This window comes from Protopterus annectens, chromosome 6.part1 (genome assembly GCF_019279795.1).
Source record: "Protopterus annectens isolate FY-2018-M chromosome 6.part1, PAN1.0, whole genome shotgun sequence".
In the NCBI taxonomy this organism is placed as follows: Eukaryota; Metazoa; Chordata; order Ceratodontiformes; family Protopteridae; genus Protopterus; species Protopterus annectens.
The window spans coordinates 68,720,518-68,748,119 of NC_056738.1; the positions used below are offsets into that span (position 1 = coordinate 68,720,518).

Sequence of the window (27,602 nt, forward strand, 5' to 3'; positions counted from 1 at the left end):
GTACTCACATTGGCAATACAAATGTTACAAATGTTATCTTGAATAAGAATGTCCCATGTCTGAGTTGAGCCTCCCTTTGCCCACACACATGCTGTACACCTTACTCCTGACCCTATAACTGATATTTACTACCTGTGTGCCCAGCTTTTTTGAATCTTACTGTGTTGGCTTCATGGCAATGCTAGTTGCAACTGGAATGTGTTTGCTATGTAAATGAATCTACCCAACCTTGTATTTTAACTTGAACCTCAATATATTGAAGAATAGCTACCAATAACACCTCGTGTTTGTACTAGTATGTGCTTTACCTTAAATGTTTTGTTACCTAATATCTGTGCTTAACATCCTACTTATCTAACCTCTTTGTTTCTCTCTCCCTTCATGCAATCAGTTGCCCTACCTGCTCGTAAGGCACTAAAACTGTGGAACTGCCCTGTCCTGTTGGCCAGCAACCTTTTACCACTAACTGCCATCTTCACCCAAACCAAGGATTTGCCTCTTCTCTCACCCTGTGAAACAGCCCCTCAAGAACAATACAACTGAAGAAAGTATGTGTTATACAAATTCTGACAACAGAAGTAACATTGTATAATTTATTGTAGCTCTTAAAGTATACTCCCCTGCTAGGGCGTCCAGCAGCCACTACCATTCTTTTCTCCTTCCTAGCCCACTTTCTCTTCTATACACTTGTAAATACATAATATTCTTCCCTCATCCTCAAATTCCAATTTCAATACCTACTACCTCCTAAAGGGAACTACTGTAGCTAAATCGACATCGGCCACTAGGTGGCGCCTTTGTCCTAAAGCTATCTTTCTGTCTTGAAACTTTTCTCTCAGGAACATAGTATCTCCAGCTCTTTGCGTTATAGTCCTACTCTATCCCTATATCTTCATACTCTGTATCAGTTAGCTATACTCCCTCTATCCCTACGATCAAGGCTAACATCTCCCACCTTTCTCCACCTTACACTTACCTTAACAAACAGCTCTCCAATGATTGTTCTCCTAGAGCTCACTCCTTCTGTGGCTCCACCTGCTCCGTTCACCCTGCGGGCTCACTCCACTCCCCTACCCTGCCCCTAAATTCCACCCACACCCAGTGCTCCTACATTTATACACACTAACCACACCCCCTTTCAATACAGGCAGTCACATAGACCAACCCCTCAAAGTGCTACAACCTGCCTCCCACTATTCAATATCTATTAGCACCCATCCCTGTATACTTACCTACACACTACACTTATACAATGTCACCTAACACTACCGATATACACTTCACACCCTTACTCCTACTATCACTTCTACCTATTTTTAGCTATACCCTATCTACTTACTTTCTATGAACACCTCAACTACCTACACTTTCATAACCCCATGAAACAAACATCCACACCAACACTCATTATCCCTCATAGCCACAATTACACATCCTATCCACCAAAGTATTTATCATCCAAATTTTATAGGCTCACTCACATCACATACTACAGCCCTAGAGCTAGAAAACCCCAGAGCCTAACATGTAAAGGTTAAATACTCACTCTGGCAATACAAGTCCACTCCCTAATTGATGGCGATATACATCCAAACACTGGCCCAAACTCTACCACTTCCATCAAGCCTAGCACCCCAAATTCTACTAATGCACACCTGGTCAACAGACCCTCCAACTCTCTCCTGATAGCCCATCTCAATATTCAAAGCATAAACAATAAAGTTGCTCACCTACATGCCCTCATGGATGTACATTAATTTGACATCCTCTGCCTCTCTGAAACATGGCTCAAACCAACCATACAAGATACTACAGTTATTCCCCCCTGGTTACAGCATCCTGAGACTTGACTGTAACTCTAAGAAAGGTGGAGGAGTAGCTATCTTATATAAATCTGAATTACAAGTCACCTCCATTGACTCTAAACCTCCCCTAACTAGCAATGCAAAAATTCCTATCTCCAAAGTTCAACTTAACAAATGTAAATCCATTTACATAATCTGTATTTACCTTCCCCCAGGTAACAATATCAACACCTTGGAGGCTATCCTAAGTAGGCTGTCCACCACCTACCCACAAGAAACCATAATTATTGGTGACTAATATAAACTGGATGTCTTGCACATCAGAACAGCCTTCTACCCATATCAACCTACACGGTTTTATACAAACCATTACAGTCCCCACTAGAACCAATAAACATAATAATAATGACAGCACCCTAGATTGGATTCTCACAAACAGTCAAAACCAATCTTACAAAGTAGGGACCCTCCCAGAAGATATAAGTGATCACTCACTCACCTACTTAATCAGGTATAAGACTGATACCCCAAACCCAACCATATATAAGAAAATAGGATGTAATAAAAATTTTAACCCCCTACAGTTTTCAAAAAGAACTTGCAGCTTGCGACTGGTCACCCCTGAAACACCTACCATTAGAAAAAGCCGTTAAATACTTTAACTCTAAATTTTTAACTATTCTAGACTACCATGCCCCAACTCGTATAGTAAGAAGCAGGTCTAAACCAGCCCCTTGGCTCACCAAAACTACCAAACAAAAAATCCTCCACAGAAACAAACTCTGGGCTAGCTGGCGTACAACCAAAAACCTGGCGGATCAACTAAAATTTAGACAATTAAGAAACTAAACTAAAAAGGCCATATTGTCAGATAAAAGAAACTTTTACTGCCACCTCCAGCAAACCCACCAAAATAAACCTCAAAAATTATGGTCAGGTATAAATAAACTCTTGCACCCAGATCGCTCAATCACACCCACCCCCCTCCCCAGGCTCCAATCTCCACAGCTCTAACCAAATTGCAAATTCTTTTAACACTTTCTTCACAGACACCATTCAATCTTTGGCCAATCAGCTATCCCCTGACACTGCATCTCCTTCCAATATTATCCCTAACAGCCCCCCAATATTTCAATTCCAACCCATTCCTACATCCTTTGTCTGCACCCTTATTAAGAAACTTAAACCCACCACCCTCTCTGCAGATCTACTACCTGCAGAATACCTGCAAATAGCAGCCAAAGCTATAGCCTGCCCCATATCCATCCTCATTAACAGAACTATTTCTGAAGGAACTATTCTATCAATCTGGAAAATCTCACATGTCATCCCCCTGCATAAAGGTGGTAACTCCAAATATTTTTCTAACTATAGGCCTATAGCCATATTATCCCCTCTGTCAAAAATTATGGAGAAGTGCATTCATAAACAACTATTAAACCACCCCCTAGAAAAGAACCTACTAGCTACCTGCCAACATGGATTCAGACCATTTCATAGCACCTCTTCTGCTCTTCTTTCCTTCACCGATGTCACTAATAAAAACCGTAATATCAATACTCTATCCTCAGCTCTCTTTATTGATCTGTCAAAAGCCTTCGACATGGTCAACCACCAGCTACTCATAAACATACTTAGAAACTTCTCACTGGATCCACTTGCTATACAATGGTTCCAATCCTATCTAAATAACAGGCAACAGGCTGTACTATGGGAGAATAACTTGTCTTCCCACCTACCAATTGCCCTTGGTGTTCCTCAAGGCTCCATATTGGGTCCTCTCCTCTTTTCTATTTTTACTAACGACCTACACTCTGTATTATCTCAAGCCACCTGTATCCAATATGCGGATGATTCCACACTAATATGCTCAGCCTCTTCACTATCACAACTTCAGTCCCTAACCCAAGACACGTTTAACACAGTAGAGAATTGGCTTCTTCAACGATGTCTCATCCCGAACCCAAAAAAAAACAAAAATGTTATTTACTCCCACCCGTAAAGCTCCCTCACTGCATTTCACAGTCGCATCTAGCAATGGTACAATCATATCTCCTGACTCTACTATAAAACTACTCGGAGTACTAATCGATAACAAACTCACCTTCGAGCCACATATTAACAACACTATAAAACAGTAAACAAGAAACTAGGTTCCCTCTATAGGATCAAACCCTTTCTTACCCCACTAGCCAGGAACACCATTGCCCGGACCCACCTTATCTCAACCCTACTATATGCATTCCCTATCTATACCAAACTATACAAAATCAATCTGAACAAGTTGGCTAGCTCCTACAACAATATTGCCAGATTTGCAACTGGGTCTACATATAGAACCCATCATTGTAACAATCTTAATCAACTAGGATGGTTAGAATTACCAAATCTTATTCTATCAAACCAGCTAACTATTGCCCATAAGATACTATTTCATCCTACAACTACTCCAGTACTAACTAACCTAATCACCCCCTACAATAACCTTAAGACCCTGCGCTCATCAAATAAATTAATGGTAAAAATAAGTAAAACCAGCAATCTGGCTGGAGACTCTCTATTCTCTAACACAGTGGGTAAAACCTGGAACTCCCTCCCTACTGATCTAACCTCCTTACCTTCAACTACCCTATTTACATCCAAACTCAAACCATACCTTAAATTGCACTGGCTATGCCCCCATGCAAACCCAGACTAACTACCTCCACTGTCTCTAAACACTCATCTTCTCACTCACACAAGCTAATTATTCTTTTTTACTAACATTATTGTTTGTATAACCTTTTTAAAGTTCAAATAGTGCTCGATTTCACTTACCTTATATTTTGCTGTATGTATATCCATACGTGTTATGTAGCTTGGAAGATTTTTCCTTACTCTTAAGCTAAAATGTAATATACTAGTATAATCTGCTAAATCTTAGTAATGTACTTATGTTATTGTGATTCTATTCTGAAGTGTGGGAGCTTTTCTCCCCGGGCCTCCACTGAAAATGGACATATATCCAGTTGGACTAGCTCGGTCAACAAATGTAAAATAAATAAATAAATATCTTTGTCATGTCTTAATAATCCAACAAGTTTTTTTTTATCCACATACTCGGCCACTGCCCCTCTTCTACTATGCACCTGTAATAAAGACTAATTTCACATTATACTGCAGTATATGCTTCCATGATTTTTTTCTCAATCTGCAATAGCATCAAGTTTATTTTGATTTGAACCTGAGAACCAGTGCAATACACAGCTGGCAAACAAGTTACCCTAAGATAAAATGGAAAAGCAAGCTATAGTGCTTTTTCCTGAAATATGCAAACCTAGGAACTTTTATAAATTTGTTTAGTGTTTAGTCCACCTAGGGCCAGATTTCATAACACTTGCTATTTTAAATTTCTCCATGTCTTTTGCGTTTCTAATATCATGATGGGAATGGACCCCATTCCTAAGTCAAAGTACAATTAAAGTTCACGAAATTATTATTGTTTCACTCCTTGATGTCAGCCAGTAGTGCTCTTCGCAACATCCACAATGTGCCCAGTAATGACTTCTTCTGCAATTCGTATGGAGTTACATGTATTGGTGGTATATCTAAATATGATTGTAGACTCTTCTTTATAAGACATTTTGCTCCTACTACTATTGGAATTGTCTGGGTATCTTTCTTCCACATTGCTCTCATTTCTGCCTGCAAATCCTGATATTTTATGACTTTGTGTCTCTCTCTACGCAGGACACTGTAGTCACTGGGTGTGGCGATTTCAGTGGTCAATGCTACTTTGTCTTCTTTACCTGGGCCACTATATCTGGTTTTCTAACATCCATCTTTTATAGCTGTTGGTAATGGATGATCCCATGTGATGTAGATTTCTTCATTTTCTAATATGCTTTGTGGCTCATATTTCCAATGTTTTTAGCCACTTCAATACCATAATGTTTGCACAATCCCCAGTGCAACAGTCTTGCCACATTATTATGCCTTTCAGTATACAGTCCTTCTGCCATTAGTATGTCGCAACCAACCTATATTTGTCTATTTCTCCCACATGTTCAATGGACTTTGTAAACCAACATGTACACAGCCCACTATCTTGGGCTGCCAATATTAACCTTTCATCTCTTGGTTTGAATTCACCTCTCCTTAACCATTCCTGCATTTATTCCTGATCAACATGAGGTTCTTCAGAATGTTCTATACTTGCAACTATATTTATGCATTTTCCACATTTCTTGCCTTCTCATGTGATCCTTCACCTTATATTCTTTCTTTTGTTTTTTGGCAAATTCAGTTGCCTGATTTTATCTACTTCTGGTTTGATTTCCATTCCTGCTTGGCAAGGATATGCTTCTGCTAGATTAAGCAGAGAAGTCATCTTAGATTTATTCTCATGTTTCAAAACTTTCACTACATATGGGTCTTGTGACGTCAGCAGATATGTGTGGAGTCCCAAGTTTGCAGATCTATACATATAATCAATTTTAAGGAGGCCCATCCCTCCTTCGGAACGGGGAATATATAATCTTGGTAGGCACTGATTTTTATAAATCATTTGGTGAGCATCCTTCTTGTTTTCCTATCTAATCTATCCAACACATTTTGGGGCCAGTCAATCATTCCAAAACTGTAAGTTAGCACAGGAAGAGCAAATTGGTTTATAGCTTGGATTTTATTCCTATATGTCAGTGCTGTTTTCAGGATTAATTTAAGTCTTCTGAAGTATTCCTTACTAAGTTTTATTTGCATTTGTTCATGTTTTATTGTTGATCTTTCATCAGTTCCCAAATATTTATACACTCCTTCTTTGTCAAGTTCTTTTATATCACATTCTTGTCCCAAACTGATGTTTTCCTGCTTTAAAGGTTGCTTTTGCACATTTATCAAGACCAAATGACATTCTTATGTCATCTGAAAAAGTTTTGACAACTTGCAGTTATGCTTTCAGTTCCTCATCTGATGAGCTATACAGTTTTAAATCATTAATGATGAGAAGTCTTTACACTTTGTTGGAGCCAGATTATAGCCATGGCCTGAGCTGTTAAGTAAACAGCTTAATGGGTTAAGGGCAAGGCAGAACAGCAGCGGTGACAAAGACTCACCCTGGAATATCCTCCTTTGAATTTTTATCCCTGGGATAATAATTTGTCCTTTATCATGGCCTAATTGCAAAGTGGTCTGCCACTGTTTCATGGTCACTGTAATGTAGTTGATTAGTGTAGGGTGTATGTTGTACATTTTAAGCACTCTTTTATTCATGAATGTTGGATACTATCAAATGCTTTTTGTAATCAATCCATGCCATCCCCTTTTTACTTGCTTTCAGTGTAAGTGAATTACTGTTGTGTAAGGCCTATCTATATAAAGCAGGCTTACACAGGCATAAGTTATTTGCACTGAGTGCAAGTATTTTAGAATCTGGCCCCTAGTGTAGTCTAGTAAACGAACTGTCAATATGTCACTGAGATGGTCCAGAGAACTTAATCATTTACTACTTGAAACAAAACATTAATGCTTAAATTCTGACTTATATTCCTGCTTCTTAAGAAAGCCTTGATTATTTTATCAGAGAAAAGGCAATACAAAAAAGTATTTCTGTACCTCAACATATACTACAAACAGATGTGAAGAGAGGAAGCACCAGACCACCAAAGAAAAGCGCACGCTCTTTCATTTGCTAATGCAATAAATAACAGAGATCAAATCCTGATGTAGTCTTTTATGTTTCCATCAATGATAGCAAGCGTGTCAGTCTTCAGTGCATAACAACTTTACATTTTATAATTCTCCAAATACATAAGCAGGAAAGTTTTAGCTATGTGACTAACCTATGTACTTCAGCCTCTTTATCTTTCCTTAGTTTTGCCATTTTTTGTTTTGCAGTAGCAAAAAACCTAATCCTTTCATTCTCTTCATCTTCTTTCTGTTTTTCTATTTCTTTAATGACTTCTTGATTGGAGACATGTTCCTAAATGAAAGTGAGGAAAAAAATCATTAATGCCAGTATGCAAATAAGAAAATATTTCTGTTTTTATATGTGCTAACATTCTCCACTCATTACTTCTGTTAATTATTTTTCCATATCCTTCCTTTTCTCTTTTTGGTCTTTATTACTAGTTCACCAGAATGGCAGGTTTTTAACAATTGTAAGCATCAAAATATTCTAAAGATAACAACTGTCACTTATTTAGCAAGAAAATAAACAGAGAACACCTTGGCTCCCTGTCATCCAAGTGATTCACATCTACAGTGCATCAAGAAGTACCACATGCGACTCGCTTAACAAACTGACCTAGTCTATCAGGTGTATAAAGTAATGGCAATCAAACAACAGGATCTGATAACTAAAAAATGCTTTAATATTTCAATACTCTTTAGATACACATGAAGCATAAATCTGTAATAAAATGGCCATATTATTGGCATGAAGATCAACACTTTCACTTGTTTTTTTCACTGTTTAAGCTCTCACTGCCAGCCAGTCATCAGTCCTCTCCTGAGCAATTGAACAGTTCATTTCCCATCACTGTGCTGAAAGTCAGCTGGAGAGGAATAGATGGCAGAAGTTGAAAAAGTTCATCCCTGAAAAAAACAATGCCTTACTACAGGAATTCTAGACACAAGGGTGATGCCTGAAAGAGAGAGAGGGCACCCTCCAGCCTCTATTAGACTGTGCATGGGCCACAGTGATTTCCAATGTCAGTTCCATGAGTTACACACAGCAATATTGGAAACATGTAAACAACATGTTAAGATGGGCTTCTCTGAAGTCCAAGATACTGCTGTACAGGACACCAGTGAGGGGTGGGTTAGGGGTAGCTCTCCCTCTAGTATAGCACGCTTACCAGTGATGATGACTAAGGTACAGGGATTACTTCAGAAGGAGATGATAAAGACTCCAGAAGTCTACACATGCCATGTATGTCTCAAAGTTAGCCAGGTTATTAGCCTTAATGCATTGTCTGCATAGGAACTCCGCCTAGACTTTTGCAAGAGAACTTGCATTGACCACTGCCTATCTGTTTCATAGGTATGATGGGTAATAAGACACAGTGGAATACCAGCACAGCTAAGTTTTTCATATTTACCAGGATGAATGCAGCTGTCAACAGCATGCATACCAAGGGGCATAAGGGATTGTGGGACAAGCACCAAGGGGCATGAGGGATTGTGGGACAAGCACTATCACAAAGTGTGTACTCTATTCTGTATCCACAGGGAAAGCCACTGCTACTATAATGCCTCTTGGACCTGGAAGCTGATTAACAAGCTGAAGTCAGTGCCTGCTCAGAGTCTGACAATGAAGCCACCGTGACTTGTAGTCTCAGAACACAGTAACAACGTCTGTCTCCCTCCTTGATGTGCCTACACCCATTACACAAGATGAAAGTATAGCTTTCCCACACCCACCTTAAAGGATTCACTGCATGGCAGAGTGCCATCCCTGTCATGGAGGGTCTCCACTGTGACTGACAACACTGTCACCACTAGTATTGGGCCTACAGTGATGTACCGGTGCCCTGCATCTGATATATAGATATCCAGTGTGTGTAAACTAGCAATGATTCATAATGTTGGCCACTGTAACAACTTGTCCATAGATGGGGGCGGCTGTTGGACTCGAACAACAGACTGCAGAGCTGTAATCATGGTACAGTCCTTGGCTATACATATGGCCCAAGACTTAGTTCCCCTAGGCCTCCATGAGACCATGGAGTCCAAGAATGATGCTCTGATAAACTACACACAACAATGTTGGAGGAATATTGTGCAACTGTTGCTTGATGTCTGCTGTCATCTGTTGCTGCAGCTGAATGCTGCACTAATGGTTGCAACAGGCCCTGTTGCTGTGGTGGTGTTAGTTCTCAGTGATGCTGGTTGTCCTTTCTATTTTTGAAGAATTATGTTATGGAGCATGCAGCATTCTATAAGGACATGGCAGTCTGTGATGAGGGCATACCGGAGTGACACCCCTAGACATGTTTATGCAGTAGAAATGGGATTTAAGAAGGCTGAATGCGTGTTCTATGCTCTTGGTTTGGGTGTGGGTGGTGTTATATTGCTGTTACTATGCATTGTGGATTCTCTATGGGTATATCAACCAGGGCTCCAGTGTCACCTGTAACACAGTAGAGACATGAGGTGGGAGAGATACCAAGGAATTGGTAAGTCTGTTTGTGGTTGTGGAAATATGAGTCCACTGTTGTGCCTGCAATCACCTACTAGGTGGGCCTCTAGAATGTCACAGTAGTGACAGAGATGACTTGTATGCCATATCTGGGAATCAAAGGCAGTGTCAGGTAGCTGTACAGATGCATGGGTTATTAGCCTCTGTATATTGCACACTTTCTGGCAGTAGATTAAATGATACCCCCTCCTGCTGAAGTAATGTTGTCTGTGGGCATCTGATTAGGCCTTTATTGCCATTTGAGTGCAATCTATGACTCCCACTTTGGAAAGGTGGGCAAGGTGACTCTTTCTATGTCAGGATAACAGGTGTGCTCATCCAAATGTGACTGTAATTTATTGAAGAATGTCTTGGGTTTTCTAAAGGATGATGACTGATATGTACCCACTGTATCCCAAATTTGTTTGTGGAAGGTCCCTGTAGCTAGTATAGTAATGGCTACACATATCTTGGTATTCACATGTATAGGAGGTCCATGCATCCCTTCAGTTTCACTATTTGAGCTGAACAGATAAACCAAAGCCGATTTGATGTTGTTTTCCACATGAATGCAGTCCAGTAGATCCTGGGATGTTAATCTCTGACAGCATCAGTTTCACTGGCGTGTATAGCTGCATCTTGTATCTGGGAAACTGCTGTGCACTACTGTTATTTATACTCCAAGCACTGCTGCTCATGCAGCACTGAAATTGTCAGTGTGCTTTTTATCTTTATATTCGGGCCAAACCGCCTACATGACTAACCATGAATCATGCCTGCTTTTACTTAAGCTCATTTGTATGCCGATGTATACTCATTACACTATATTTCTTCATTTACATGTCATTATACATAATTTGCATACTCTTTTTTCTAAGCTTTTTAGAAGATTGCCCTGTAGTGCTACATTGTTCTATGAATCTTTACATAGCTGCACATTCTGAATTCCAGCAACAGATTTTGCTGGGCACTTCGCAATTTGATAATGAATACGTCTATGAATATGTCCCTTTGTTTTTGTTAACCTCTTTTAATACTAGAAGACTGTTTTTCCCCCATTCTGTAAGGAACAATTTGAATAAGAAAGATGAATTATATGTAAGGATTATACACTAATTTAATCTTTACAAAATATAAATCTGCTGTCAGAGAAAGTACAGTTATATAAATAAACTTACTATAACAGTAGATGTTCAACTAGATCACTGCTGCAATAACCTAAGCTATATGGTTTATATATTCTGATAAGGACATGACAACCAGCTTGCTTCCAAAGCTTTAGTGCAGCTTCCATGTATCCTAACCACTGAAGGGCTTCAGGAGACCTATATAAAGTCAGTGGTTAGGGTTCTAAACCTTTAGAGCTTACATACCTCAGAGTAAGAGAGACATGAACCATGATTTTCAGGTAAATGCTAGGAAAAAAGTTAATATAAATATTCAGACTCTGTCAAACAACATGATACAAAAATGTGGGATGGAGGGAGGGTGTCCCTACTGCAAGCGCGATCGATTCGAACATCTACTGTTATGGTAAGCTTACAAGCACAACTGTACTATGTTCATCATTAGATCACTGTTGCAGTACCAAAGCAATGTGGGAAATTGTTGCAGCTTAGAAAAAAAGGACGAAGGAGAAGGATCACATATTAGGAGCCTCTAGAAAATAGTCCTAGCAAAATCTGCTCTGGCCTGAAAAAGGCATCCAATTTGCAATGGTTTGTAAATGTATGCACAGAAAACCAAGTTGCTATCTCCTTTCCAAAAAGCCACAGAAAAAGCCAAAGCCCTGATAGAATGGGCCCTGACCTTGCTTGGAAGTGACTTGTCATGGAAAGGATAACAGAAAACAACTGCATGAGACATTATTTGGAAATTGTTTGTTTTGATACTGATTTGCCCATTTTCTTACCTTCATAGGAAATAAACAGTAGATCTGAACTCCCAAAGGTTCCAGCCCTGTCATTATAGTACCTGAACTGACTGTGGACACCCAGACTATGGAAAAATCCTTTCTCCCTTATTATTATTTATTTATTTTTTTTGGGGGTAGTGGTCTGGAAAAAAAGACCAGGAGATGAATAGACTGACTCAAAGTAAACTCTGAAACCACTGTAGACAAAATGAAAGATTTGTTCTCAAAGATACCCAAACTTTATGAAAAAATAAGAAAAGGCTTACAGACCCATAAGAGCTTGTAACTCAGATACTGTTCTTGCAAAGGTCAGAGCAATGAGTAGCACTGTTTTCCAAGTTGAGAACTTCAGTTCAGCCAGTTGAGCTGGTTTAGAACAAAAATGAGATCCTAAGAAGGAGACGCTTGTCTTCTAGGTGGATGGATATGAGTTACTCTTTGTAAAAACTGTGTGACTTGGGTTTGGTAGAATGGGGGGTTTAAGGACAGACAAGCACATGACCATGAGATGAATCTTGATAGAAGAGTAAGAAGAGCCAGAGGATAATAACGCAGAGAAATATATTCGAACTAGAGGCACCTGGGTTTTAAAGGGTCCACATTCTTAGTTTGGCAACAAATAGAAAATGGCTTTCTAATAGCAGGTTTCTTAGCTTCCTGTAATACCTGCTGCACATCCTCATAAAATGGATGCCTAAAAGGTATTAAAACTCTATTATCTAGGCAGTCAGTTGAAGATTTGTTGAGGCTTGGGGTGTATCAAGCAACCACTGTCCTGTGTGAATAAGTCTGGTCTGTAAAGAAGCTTATGGTAATTGCTCTTGTCATTTCCTAAAAAAGAAATAACATCTGCTGCCAGGTCCAAATTGAGTCATCACAATTACCTTTGGGGAGTCCTTCTGAATGTTTAGAATGACCCTGGATATCAATGAAAAGGTGTACAGGAACACTGCCATTCATGGGAATAAGAAGGTATCTGTGTTCCAGGCCTGTCTGCAAGTCATCTTGGAGCAGAGTTTAACTATTTTTTTTTTTATGAATGGGGGCAAGCAGACCTATTTGAGGAGTCCCACACATTTGGATAAATTCCCGAAAGACCTCTTGGATTCAGTTTCTATTCATGAGGGTCTAGCAAGTCCTGATCAGCTTTTCTGCAATAATGCTCTGCTCTGACAGAATGTGGGTCACCTGAAGGTAAAGAATGAGGCTGAATTGCTAGTTTGCTGGCTATCATAGCTAGTCTGCAGAGGGGCTATAATCTGGTTCCCCTCTGTCTATGTACAAAATCACTGTGGTGTTGTCTGTGATTACTAGCAGTGGTCCAGGAGTCCAAAGATTATTTAAGAGATTTGACAGCATTTATTACTGACATCATTCCATTGATAATTACCTCCTATAGTTAGTCCTCTTTGTTCTATAGCTCCCATAACAAATTCTGAATCATCTGTGGTTACATAGTAGGTAAGAGGTAGAAAGGACAAGGGGAAAGCTGGGTTGAGAGATAACTGGTCCACCCACTAAAGTAACTATGTTTTGCTAAACCCAAACACTGGAAGTTGAACAGAAAGAGAATACTGGTATTGGGACCAAACAGATTTGAGGAGCCATTGATTTTTTTCTCATGTGAAGTCTGGCCAGAGGAATCATAAGAATTGTAGAGGTTAGAGACTTGGTGAAGAAATTTAGAAACTGTTCCTTGTAAAGATCTATTCTGTCTTAAGAAAATCCTTCATTATGGATGTATCCAAAAGAGATCCCAGAAACTCTATACAGTGAGAAGGGATGAGAGAAGATTTCTGTAAGCTCACCTGGAATACTAACAAGGAAGTCCTTTACCTAGGCCAGGGATTTCTAAACTTTTGAAAAGAGTCTGCAAAAATAATGTAGTCATCTAAATATGGAAAAAAGCAAATACTTCACAACCTGCACCTTATAAACATGCTTGGGGTTGTAGATAACCCAAAGGGTAAGAATGCTAATATAAGCCAGATGCAGAAAATCTTAAAAAAAAAAAAAAAAAAAAAAAAAGAAAATAAGAATGAAGTCTTTGAAGACGTGGATATAGAGGTCAACATCTTTTAAACCTAGACTTATCAAAAAACAGAGATGTGGAATAAGCGGTAACAGATGTCGAATGGAAAGCATCTTGAACTTTGAGACTTTGATGTCAAGGTTTAGAAAAAAAAAGTCTAGGACTGTATCTAAGTTCCTTCTTTCTTTGAAACCAAAATAATTCTTAAATAAAATAATTTCCCTGTATGATCTGGAGGAAGTAGTTCTTTGACCCCAAGAGACAGTATTTGTTCCAGAACTAAGTAAAATAGAGATGTTTGGTTTGAGAGATAAAATAATTTCCTGCAAAGGAAGAAGAGACTCCAATTGCCAACTGTAACCTTTCCAAATGATTCTCATGATCCAGTTGTACGAGGTTATCTGATAACACTGAGAAAAATTAAGACTTGAACTTTGGGAAATATTTAATATAGGATGAAGGGGGGCATCTGAGGGAATATATAGTCAGTCTGCCTTTTTGTGGAGTTCTGAAAGGCTCTTCCCTTCTGTTTTAAACCTCCATGCCATTGCTTTTTGAAATTATGTTTTATATATCTTCCTCAGACTATTTGTTTTGCATTCTATAAAAGGCTCCTGAATTGGAAGGAAAGGTCATATGGAAATTTGAAAAGAAGGGCTGAAAAATCTGCATGACCCCTGAATTAACTTCTCTCTTTCACCAAATCATTTGAAGACTTCAACCAAAAAGGGGCCAAACAACACATTTTTTATCAAACAGAGAATTCAAAATCTCAGCTGTGATATCTTCTGGCAAATTTTGTAAAAGTAATCAAGTAAATCTTCAGCTCTGGGTACAGCATCAGCAGTTATAACAAAAAGTTTTGGTTACCTGAGGGAAAATGTGATTAAAGAATTCAGAAATTACTTAATATCTGAAGAAGGGAAATTAGGAGTTAACTTTCTCATATTTTCAAAAGAAACAAGCAGGTTATTTTGACATATGAGCTTGATAATTCAGAACTCTGAAAGTTCAAGTAGATGAATACATTTTCTTCCGAAATCTATCAACATATTTTCCATCTTTGTCAGAAGGGATACAGTTAACACTGACAAGATATTTTGTAATAGAAAGTTTCCCTATGAAATAACTGCATAGTCTGTTTTAGGATTAGAAAATATATATTTGTGAGTCTGAGGGACCTTATACAATTTATCAGAGTTTTTGGAGCACAGCTTAAGGCTGTCAAGAAATCATCCGCTGGTAGCACAGAAAGAATAGCCGCAGTTTGGGGAAAATCCATCTACAATAAATCATAATATTTTTGCTGGGATACTAGACTTTTACATTCTTCCCACTGAAACAATTATTTCATTCTGACTATAGTTTCAGAAAAAGACAACTATTCTGGGGATGGGGGGGGGGGGGGGGGGTAATCTGCAAAAGAACTTTCTTCAGAATCAGATCCCCCTTCTTGAGATATTATCAAAAAACAGAGATGTGGGATAAACGGTAACATATTTTGAATGGAAAGCACCTTGAACTTTGAGATTCTGATGTCAAGGTTTAGAAAAAAAGTCTAGGACTGTATCTAAGTTCCTTCTTTCATTGGAATCAAAATGATTCTTAAATAAAACCATTTCCCTGAATTATCTGGGGGAAGTAGTTCTTTGACCCCAAGAGACAGTATTTGTTCCAGAACTAGGTAAAATAGAGATGTTTGGTTTGAGAGATAAAAGAATTTCCTGCAAAGGAAGAAGAGACTTCAGTTGCCAACTGTAACCTTTCCGAATGATTCTCAGGACCCAGTTGTAAGAGGTTATCTGATAACACTGAGAAAAATTAAGACTTGGACTTTTGGAAAGATTTAATGGGCTGCCAGGGTAGGATGAAGGGAGCATCTGAGGGGATATATAGTCAGTCTGCCTTTTTGTGAAGTTCTGAGAGACTCTTCCTTCTGTTTTAAACCTCCATGCCATTGCTTTTTGAAATTATATTTTCTTTAGCTTCCTCAGAGTATTTGTTTTGCATTCTATAAAAGGCTCCTGAATTGGAAGGAAAGGTCCTATTGAACTTTGAAAAGAAGGGCTGAAAAATCTGCATGACCCTTGAATTAACTTCTCTCTTTCATCAAATAATTTGAAGACTTCAACCAAAAAGGGGCCAAACAACATCTTTTTATCAAATAGAGAATTCAAAATGTCAGCTGTGATATCTTCTGGCAAATTTTATGAAAGTAATCAAGTAAATCTTTTCATTACTGATTCAGTTACAGCAGCTTTGGGTACAGTATCAGCAGTTATAAGAAAAAATTTTGTTACCGGAGGGAAAACGTGATTAAAGAATTCAGAAATGACTTAATATCTGAAGAAGGGAAATTAAGAGTTAACTTTCTCATATTTTCAAAAGAAACAAGCAGGTTATTTTGACATATGAGCCGGATAATTCAGAATTCTGAAAGTTAAAGTAAAAGAAGATATTGTAGAAAAACTTACCAGCTTAAATGTAAACCCATATGTCACAAGATGGGTTGCAAACTGGCTTAAGGACAGAACCCACAGGGTTAGAGTTGCTGGCGCTGTGTCAGACTCCAAGCCGGTCACAAGTGGTGTCCCACAGGGCTCGGTCCTTGGCCCCCTATTGTTTGGCATCTACTTCTCAGAAGTACAGGCCAACATGGGAGGACTTTGGCTGACAAAGTTTGCAGATGACTGCAAACTGGCGCCATAGTGGAAAGTGCATCGGACACGGATATCCTTCAGAAGGGACTCACAGAAACAGATAGCTGGTGCCAGAGCCATGGCCTGAAGTTAAACGCCAAAAAATGTATAGTCATACCCTTCGGGAAAAACAAGGTAACCCCAAGCTACCATATAGGTGGCAATCCACTAAGCACAGAAGAGGTTATCAGGGACCTGGGGACCCAGGTTGACAGTGGCCTTTCTTTTGACACTCACATTGCTAAAGTGGTTAGAAAGACCTTCTACATTGCCCACCTGATCATGAAGGATTCACATCCAGATCTAGTGAGGTCATTGTTCCCCTGTACTCTTCACTTATCAGACCAATGATCGAGTACAATGCCCCATTCGGGATGTATCTCACCCGACATCTGCAGCAATTGGAGAGACCCCAAAAGTTCCTCACCAAAAGGATAAAGGGACTCCAAAATCTGTCATATGCTGCCAGATTGAAGAAACTCCAGCTCTATTCAGTCGCATACCGTCTGCTCAGAGGTGACATGTGCCTGACATACAAGGCCATGTCCAACCCGGAATTAATGGACATGCTCCACCTCAAAAAATCCAAATCCACCAAAACCACTAGAGCAAGTGACTTAAACCTTAGCACGGATATAAATAGGATGTGCTGGAGGGATAGATTTATCACTCAGAGACTCCCTATGCTGTGGAATAAAATCCCGGTCCATGTGAGGCAGAGCACCTCGCTGACTCTGTTCAAGAGAAATCTAGACCTGTGGATGGGAGATCGTAGGTTTACCCCGGGAATCATCTCTGGGTCACTGCTGGACAGAGGCACAACAAACTAATGGGCACAGTATTTTTTCATATAAGGGGTGGCGTAAGCCACAATAATTTGGGCTAGGCTTATAAATGCCTTAGGGCAGATAGCCTAGTATAAACCTATGAACCTATGAACCTAATACATTTTCTTCCGAAATCTATCAACATATTTTCCATCTTTGTCAGAACGGATACAGTTAACATTGACAAGCTATTTTGTAACAGAAAGTTTCCCTATGAAATAACTGCACGGTCTGTTTTGGGATTAGAAAATATATATTTGTGAGTCTGAGGGACCTTATACAATTTATCAGAGTTTTTGGAGCACAGCTTAAGGCTGTCAAGAAAGCATCCACTGGTAGCACAGAAAGAATAGCCGCAGTTTGGGGAAAATCCATCTACAATAAATCAAAATATTTTTGCTGGAATACTAGACTTTCACACTGTTCCACTGAAACAATTATTTCATTCTGACTATAATTTCAGAAAAAGACAACTATTCTGGGGATGGGGAGGGGGTAATCTGCAAAAGAACTTTCTTCAGAATCAGATTCCCCTTCTTGAGATATTATCAAAAAACAGAGATGTGGGATAAGCGGTAACATATTTTGAATGGAAAGCACCTTGAACTTTGAGATTCTGATGTCAAGGTTTAGAAAAAAGTCTAGGACTGTATCTAAGTTCCTTCTTTCATTGGAATCAAAATGATTCTTAAATAAAACCATTTCCCTGAATTATCTGGGGGAAGTAGTTCTTTGACCCCAAGAGACAGTATTTGTTCCAGAACTAGGTAAAATAGAGATGTTTGGTTTGAGAGATAAAAGAATTTCCTGCAAAGGAAGAAGAGACTTCAGTTGCCAACTGTAACCTTTCCGAATGATTCTCAGGACCCAGTTGTAAGAGGTTATCTGATAACACTGAGAAAAATTAAGACTTGGACTTTTGGAAAGATTTAATGGGCTGCCAGGGTAGGATGAAGGGAGCATCTGAGGAGGATATATAGTCAGTCTGCCTTTTTGTGGAGTTCTGAGAGACTCTTCCCTTCTGTTTTAAACCTCCATGCCATTGCTTTTTGAAATTATATTTTCTTTAGCTTCCTCAGACTATTTGTTTTGCATTCTATAAAAGGCTCCTGAATTGGAAGGAAAGGTCCTATTGAACTTTGAAAAGAAGGGCTGAAAAATCTGCATGACCCTTGAATTAACTTCTCTCTTTCATCAAATAATTTGAAGACTTCAACCAAAAAGGGGCCAAACAACATCTTTTTATCAAATAGAGAATTCAAAATGTCAGCTGTGATATCTTCTGGCAAATTTTATGAAAGTAATCAAGTAAATCTTTTCATTACTGATTCAGTTACAGCAGCTTTGGGTACAGTATCAGCAGTTATAAGAAAAAATTTTGTTACCGGAGGGAAAACGTGATTAAAGAATTCAGAAATGACTTAATATCTGAAGAAGGGAAATTAAGAGTTAACTTTCTCATATTTTCAAAAGAAACAAGCAGGTTATTTTGACATATGAGCCGGATAATTCAGAATTCTGAAAGTTAAAGTAAAAGAAGAATACATTTTCTTCCGAAATCTATCAACATATTTTCCATCTTTGTCAGAACGGATACAGTTAACATTGACAAGCTATTTTGTAACAGAAAGTTTCCCTATGAAATAACTGCACGGTCTGTTTTGGGATTAGAAAATATATATTTGTGAGTCTGAGGGACCTTATACAATTTATCAGAGTTTTTGGTGCACAGCTTAAGGCTGTCAAGAAAGCATCCACTGGTAGCACAGAAAGAATAGCCGCAGTTTGGGGAAAATCCATCTACAATAAATCAAAATATTTTTGCTGGAATACTAGACTTTCACACTGTTCCACTGAAACAATTATTTCATTCTGACTATAATTTCAGAAAAAGACAACTATTCTGGGGATGGGGAGGGGGTAATCTGCAAAAGAACTTTCTTCAGAATCAGATTCCCCTTCTTGAGATGTAGGTACTGGAGAATTAGATTCCCAGTCAAAATTCTTGTCCTTCTGACTGGGAATCAGTCTCAGACAATGTGGGACACCTTTTTCTTTTAAAACTCAATGTAGAATCAGAACTTAAAGAATTAAAGGTTTGAAAACAGCCCTTAGTAAAACCCAGCCAGTCTTCCCTATCCAACCTCTATGAAACAGGAGAAGAAATACACCTAACGTTCTGTTTTCCTAGGAGACCCCTTAGAAATTGACCAACCCCTAAGATGAAGCTCTTCCCCAGGAATCAGGCAGTCTAGGATGCCATAAAGCATTGTGGTTCTCCCTTGCCTGATGAGGAGAACCCAACAGCTGCAAAAGATTAACTTAACTCCCAATCCTCAGCAGCTTCTCCACCAGCAACTATAGAGGGATCTAGAGAAGACTATGAGTGGTCTGATGTACCTGATTTGGCTACAGCACAATCATTTCTCAGCAGCTGATGCAGTGAGGGAGTTGGCCTGATTATCAAAGATTTCTCTGAAAACTTCTTGTAGATGGGGAAGGAAGAACCCAAAGCCTGCTCCATGGTTTAGCCAAGAAGATGAACTGAAAAACAGGTAAAAGAGCCAGGAAGAGTCAGTGATCCTTCTGAGAAGAAATTAAAAATTTTGAGGTAAAAATGTAAATGACAACTCTCAAAACCACTAGTCCAAGTCCCCACTAATATTTTTTTAAACAAAAACAGTTATTTATTTATTTTTTTACAAAAACTGATTTCAAAACAAGTTTTCCCTGACATATAAAGTAAATAAACTGTAAAACCAAGCAATCTGGAGCTATGAGTATAACAGAAAATCTTTTAATTACAAGTAAACTTTCGCAAAAACACTTCTTCGGCCAGAAAAATCAGCAAAAGTAAAGTCACATTTTTATACAAAAACAATATAAGGCAATTAAATAGTTAAGATCACATGATAACACTATTTAAAATTTAAAGAAACAGCCATCATACTTTCCTTTGCTGTTCTTTAAGAACTGGCTTAAGACTAAATGCCTCATTTAATCGGGGCATGTATTGTACATTAAAATGCAAAATCCATTTGCTTTCTTCCTTTTCAGTTAAAATCTGTAAAACACCTCCCCCAATAAACTCTGGTACAACATGTAAAATCATGAATTTAAAAATATGTTCATCATCTGTATTTAGCATATGTTTATACAAGGCATTAGTTTCTACTTGCCTTCTAATCTCTGACATATGTCCGCATATTCTATCCCTAAGTCTCTGACTGGTTTTACCTACATAATAGGCTGTACATTTACAACACTTAACCATATATACTAAATTCTTCATTTCACAAGTACCGTAAGCTCATAATGTGAAAAATGGTCCTTTCAGAGGATGCAAAATGGTCTTATTACGACACTCTCTTTTTACTTCAATTCTAAATAATGAAGGGATTGATATGTTAGAAAATTAGAAGTTATGTACCTACCATAACGTTCCATGTTAGTTGTCTTCTTCTCACCTTCTTTCTTGCTGGATGGGTTTGGAGCCGATCCTCGGCTCCGACTCGGCCATTCTAAAAGCTCGAGAGCTAGTTCCACCGGCTCGAGGCTCCCCTATATCCCACAATGCTAGGCAGTAACTCCTCAGATCTCATTTGAAAGCTAAGGCCAGCAAGAAAATTCCATAAGGAACAAAGAAAAACTCCTCTAGGTCTGTCCTGGCTAGGGGGAAGGAGGGTGGGAGGCGAGAAGAAGACAACTAACATGGAACGTTATGGTAGGTACATAACTTCTAAATGTTAAGTTGTCAATCTCGCCTTCATTCTTGCTAGATGGGACCGCGTCCCTAGCACCTTGTCCTGGGTGGCCTATCGGAACAGACTCTTGAGTACAGTGGAACCAAAGTTGGCTCGGTCTCTAGAGGCCAAGTCCAACTTATAATGAGAAATGAAGGTATGGGGAGAAGCCCAAGTAGCTGCAGAACAAATCGAATCAATAGGCAACCTATCTTGGAAAGCTATAGAAGTGGCTAAAGCTCTAGTTGAATGAGCCCTGGGTTTGGATGGCAACTGTTGATGTCTTATCTCATACACTAGGGTAATCAATGAAGTAAGCCATCTAGAGAGAGACACTTTAGAAACTGGAAGGCCCATTCTACCTTCTGAGTAAGAAACAAACAGTTGGTCAGATTTCCTGAATTGTTTGGTCCTGTCTAAATAGAACCTAAGTTGGCGATGAACATCTAAACAGTGTAACTTTTGTTCTGACCTATTAGAATAATTTGGGAAGAAAACAGGAAGCTCAATGGTTTGATTCAAATTTGCCAGTGAAGCTACCTTGGGCAAAAAGGACGGGTTAGTACGTAAGGACACCCTATTCTTATGAAATACAAGATAAGGGGGTCGACAACACAGAGCATGGAGTTCAGAGACTCTTCTAGCTGAAGTGATAGCTACTAAAAAGAGGGTTTTCCAAGAAAGTAACTTTATTGAACATGAAGCCGCAGGTTCAAAGGGGGAAAGAATTAAGGACGTCAGAACCAAGTTGAGATCCCATTGGGGAGGAGGATCTCTGATGGGTGGTTTGAGGATAAAAACTCCCTTTAAAAAGGCTTTGCAGAGTTTGTGAGACATAATGGAGGACTCTGAGACTCCAACATGAAAGTTCGATATTGCTGCCAATTGAACTCTAACGGTAGATGGGGACGAACCTCAGTGGAAAAGTTCGGCTAGAAAGTCTAGTACTGATTGAATGGAAGCAGTGAAAGGATCTATATTCTTTGACTGCGCCCAATAGGAAAAACTTTTCCACTTGTTATGATAAATCTTCCGAGTGGAAGATTTATGAGAGGCTATCAAGATATCTCTAACTGAGTGAGATATCAGAGGAAGCCTGGCTAAAGTTGGAATTGGAGGAACCACGCTGTGAGGTTCAGAGAGGGAAGGGAGTGGTGCAACTGACCCAACTGATGGGTCAAGAGGTCTGGAACTGGGTCCAGATGCCAAGGTTGCTCCAGCAGATAACGGTGGAGAAATGGGAACCAAACCTGTCGAGGCCAGTAAGGGGCAATGAGGATCATGGAAGCTTCCTGAGCGATGGCTTTCTGTATCAGCTGAGATATCAGTGGGAAGGGAGGAAAAGCATACAGAAATCCCCGGGGCCAAACGTGCACTAGAGCATCTCTGCTGGGGTGGCCTGGTTGGGGAAAGAGGGTGAAAAAGTCGTCGCACTTGCTGTTTTGGGGAGTAGCAAAAAGGTCGCAGCAAGGCCGGCCCCACTTTCGAAAAACTTTCTCCAACACTGAATTCTTCAGAGACCACTCGTGAGGCATGAGAATAGCCCTGCTCAATTTGTCTGCAATCACATTGGACTTCCCGGGGATGTGCATTGCTAACAGAAATCTCTGAGAAGAAATCGCCCATTGCCACAGTCTGAGTGCCTCTCGACATAGGGGGTAAGATCTGGTTCCGCCTTGTTTGTTGATGTACCACACTACGGACATGTTGTCTGTCTGAATTGCTATAGTTCCCTTGGGAAGAGAGTCTTGTAAAGCTTGCAATGCTAGAAGCACTGCTCTCATCTCTAGAACGTTTATGTGCAAGTGGCACTCGAACGGTTGCCACATGCCCTGGACTGTCCTGCCCTGGTAATGCCCCCCCACCCGATCAGGGAGGTGTCCGTTGTCACTGTAGCAACTGGAGGGGGAGGGACGAAAGGTCTCCCTAGGAGGAGCTGGGGAGATGTGATCCACCAAGAGAGATGATTCTTGCACGATTGAGTTATCTGAATAGGATGGGACATTGGAAGTCTTTGGTAAGACCATTGTGTGAAAAGCATCCATTGTAAAATTCTTATATGGAAGCGAGCTAATGGTAGAAGGGGAATGGCCGCTGCCATAATCCCTAAGACTTTCAGGATCAGTCTGGCTTTGACTTTGTTGCTTTGCAAGACAAGAGAGACCTGTCTGTGTATGTCTGCTATTCTGTGCTCTGTGAGTCTGGCTGACATATTGACTGTGTCTAGATTTGCGCCTATGAAGGTAATAACATGACAAGGCAACAAGACAGACTTTTCGTAGTTTATTGAAATGCCTAGTGCCTGACATGTGTGAAAGGTATAGTCTCTGGCAAGAAGTAAAAGATGCTTGGTGGGGGCTGTAAGGAGCCAGTCATCTAAATAAGGAAACACCTGGAATCCTTGTCGTCTCAGATGAGAGGCTACCACTGCCATGCATTTGGTAAACACTCGGGGGGCTGTAGTGAGACCAAAGGGAAGGGCTCTGAATTGAAAATGACTGGTTCCCAGCCTGAAGCGGAGAAACCTCCTGGAGCGTCGACTCATTCTGATGTGATAGTACGCGTCCTGGAGATCTATCGAGCACATCCAGTTGTCCCACCCCAAAAGGGGTAGAATGGACTGCAGTGTGACCATCCGGAACTTTGTTTTCTTGACAAAGTTGTTCAAGTTGCTGAGATCCAGAATGGGTCTCCAGACCCCTGTTTTCTTTGGAACCAAAAAGAATTTGGAGTAGATTCCGGATCCTGTTTGGTCTGCTGGAACTGGTTGAATGGCTCTTTTTGCGAGCAGCTTTGAAATTTCTAAATCTGCTTGCTCCCTTTGACTGGGTGGAACGTCTGGAAGGGATTTTTTGGATTGCTTTGGAATGAGAAGGAAAGGGATTCTGTAGCCTTCGGAAATGATAGACTGTACCCACTTGTCTTGAGTTAGGGATAGCCAGGCTTCTGGGTACAGCGACAACCTTCCCCCGACTGCCTCCGAAGGTAGACAGTTGGGCAACACCTCAGGGATGCTGAAAGGGCTTGTCGGAAAAAGATTCTCGACTGCCCTGATTCTGCGGGCCCCCTCTGCCTCTAGGACGGCATCTACCATTATTGTTCCCCCCTCTGCCTCTAGAGGGGAATTGACTCTGTGCATCAGGCAAATCTCCTTGAGATTGTTTGTGGAACCACATCTTTCCCCCCTTCTGACCTTTGGGGTAAGGTCTAGAAGGAGTAGAAAAACGGACTCCGACGGCAGAGAGAGTTTTGCCATCAGTCTCGCACCTAGTCAGGGTTTCCTTCACTTGAGGACCAAAGAGGGATGATCCATCAAAGGGGGAATTAGTGAAGGACACCTTGAAAGGGTCCACAAAGTTACATAGCCGCATCCAGGCGTGCCTACGCAAGGCTACACCTGTACCTGCCGCTCTACTTGCTCCATTCGCCGCATATGAAAGGAGGCGCATGGAGGAGTTAGTTATAGAATTAAGGGTTGCCAGCTGAGAGTTCATCCTATCCTGAAAACCCGCAGCTGTTGGGTCCTTCAACATTTCACTCGCTTCCTTGAGCAAATCCCTCTGTAGACGAGTGAACTGACACAGGTAATTCAGCGATCTCACAGTAAAGGTCGCTGACGAGAACATCCGCTTCCAGTACCTGTCCATCGACCTAGACTCTTTGTTAGGAGGATGAACAGGCACCGAAGGATCAGCTAACTCCTTCTTGGTGGCTGCAGCCACCACTATAGCATCAACAGAGACGCCTTTGGTCAAAAAATTTTTGTCCTTGGGGGCCGTAATGAATTTTGATGGTCTCCTGGGGGTGGGTTCCACTGAATCAGGAGCCGCCCAAGCATTCTTTGCCACCACTTGCATAAGGGGGTCAAAGGGAGGGGACACCCAGGAGGTGGAAGGGCGAGAGCCAAACGCCTCAAGATACACTGATTCATCCTCTGAAGGGTTGAGGGCTGGCCAATTCCCCCTCTGTTTTAAGATTTCAAGGATGTCTGCAAAGGAGACATCTTCAGAGGGGGAACGAGGGGAGCCTTCAGAATCCTCTAAACCAGTGTCAGAGGTGACAGACTCAGGGGAGTCAATGTGCTTCCTCTTGCACTGCCTCTTCCTAGGGGGCTCTCCTACAGGATCAGGAGAGGCCTCGGAAGAGGAGGAGATCCCCACAGGGGAAACTTGAGGAGCTGGCTCTCTACGGTCGGGGATGAGAGAGTGAGTAGAAATCACCGGAGGCACCATGGGGGGAAGGGCAGAAGGAGCTGACTGTGGAGTTGAACCTGGTTCTAACATGCTCCTCATGACCTCGAAGGCACCCCTGTCAGGCAGAGCCGGAGGTCTCCGTTCCGAAAAACTGAAAACCTCCCCCGGCACCGACAGTGATGGCTCCGAGGCCAATGTCGGAGCCAAACTCACCAGCGCCAAAGCACCGAGAGGGAGAGCGGGGTCGGACAAGGGTCCGATGCCACTCGCCCCCTCGGAGCCGACGAGGGAAGTCCGGCACCGAGATTCTTCCAAGGAAGACATCAGAGCAGACGACGGAACCGAAGACAAAGGTATCGGTTCCGACGCCACCACAGTCTCGGGTCCGAGCCGCCCCGGCACCGAACTCAAAAGAGTCAGAGGAGGAACATTTTGAGTGATGGGAATTGTTCTCGACTGTTGAGTCAGACTTTGAAGCATCTGGGCTAGTGCCTCGGACTTAAGAAGTTGACTCACTACTCTCTGAAGGTCATGGTCCGATAACCTGGAAGACCTAGAAGAGTGGGATCTATGGCTCCATTCAGACAGCAAAGGTGATGCTGGAGCCGAATGAACGGAGCTGATAGATGGAGATCGGGACCTTTTTCTAGATGTCAGTTCCGACAACTTGATCGGAGCCGACTCAGTTATGTCTTCCTCAGCTCCGGCCGGAGCCGAGGACACCGTAGGGGCTTTTATTTGAGATTCATCAGCTCCGGCCGGAGCCGATGTTCGAATAGCCTTAGGACCTCCAGAAGACGGCTCAGAGGCTGGAGCCGAAGGTCTGGAAGGCTTAGAGGGTTTCCCCGATGATTGAGTCGAGGGACCCTCAGGCTTCAATAAACCCCTTAAAAATGAGTTTATTTTTTCACTCCTGCAGGACTCTAGGGCTGAAGCCATGGCAAACAGCACATGAGTCCTGCAGGTGCAAAGGTCCCAGGCAGTACACACAAGAAGTGTGACCATCTGTCAGAGACATCTTCTGACAGCACGAGTCACACTTCTTAAAGCCTGAGACCTTTGATTCCTTAGACATACCTAAGGGGAAAGTGTAACCACACAAACACACACACACCGATTACACTTAAAAATAAATTAAATTAATTTAAATTAAGTTAAAGGTAATTAGAAATAAAATCCCTACAAAACACAGTCACTCACTACTAGGAAGGGAGGGACTGGGCCTAGGGCCCAAGGGAAAATTTCTATAGTTTTTTGGATAAAAGGGGGGGGGGATTAACAGGGAATGGGATGGACTACTTCACAATAACTATTTAGAAAAAACTAACTTAAAATAAGGTGAAAAAGGCTTAGAAAAACTAGTTTCTTTACCAAAACTAACCTGAGCCGGTAGGAACGCACCTCGATCGCTGTAGCGGCAAACAAGATCTGAGGAGTTACCGCCTAGCATTGTGGGATATAGGGGAGCCTCGAGCCGGTGGAACTAGCTCTCGAGCTTTTAGAGTGGCCGAGTCGGAGCCAAGGATCGGCTCCGAACCCATCCAGCAAGAATGAAGGTGAGATTGACAACTTAACATTATATTTTAAGTCAACCGTGTTTAGTCAATATGAATGTGCATTTAATCTATACATTGTTGGAAGTTGTGTTGACCAATAATATCTTTATGTTTCTAAAACAGTTTTATAAACAAATCAATGGCAGATCCATGGGGACAACCGTGGCTAATACTTACACCAATATTGTAATGAATCTGTGGGAAAATGAGTATGTTTGTCTGAATCTAATACATATAGGGAGAATATTGTGATCTACAAGAGATTTGCAGATGACATGTTCCTGACTTGGGATGGCCCCCTTGATGTATTGAATGATTTTATTTCTTACCTACATATGACTTCTTGTTTTTTAAAGTTGAAGGAAAAAGTTCATTATAAGCAAGTTGATTTTCTAGATATAACACTAATTAAGAATGTTAAGGGATAGTTAGAAACTACCTTATATAAGAAAGATGTTAAGAGATTCATCTATTTGTCAAGAGATGGTATGCACCCTCCATTTATTTTTGACAATATAGTTAAGAATCAAATGGCACTTGTTGCTCGGTTGAATACACAAAATACTAACATCACTGTTCAGATTGAAAATATGGTATCAGAGTTTAATTGAAGGGGCTCTCAGTTAAATAAACTTGAATATATTAAGGAACAAGTTTTAGAAAATAGAAAGACT

The 27,602-nt window shown here is 40.7% G+C and overlaps 1 protein-coding gene across 2 annotated transcripts in view; it reads right to left on the reverse strand.

Moving 5' to 3' along the window:
* The window catches only part of CFAP210 (cilia and flagella associated protein 210), a 570,861-nt gene that overhangs the window by 252,229 nt on the left and 291,030 nt on the right, over positions 1 to 27,602 (reverse strand). For both annotated transcript variants that reach the window (XM_044075493.1, XM_044075494.1), the window contains one exon: positions 7,625 to 7,764. In XM_044075493.1, the coding sequence (XP_043931428.1) occupies positions 7,625 to 7,764 (140 nt within the window). The remainder of the gene's footprint in view (positions 1 to 7,624; positions 7,765 to 27,602) is intronic.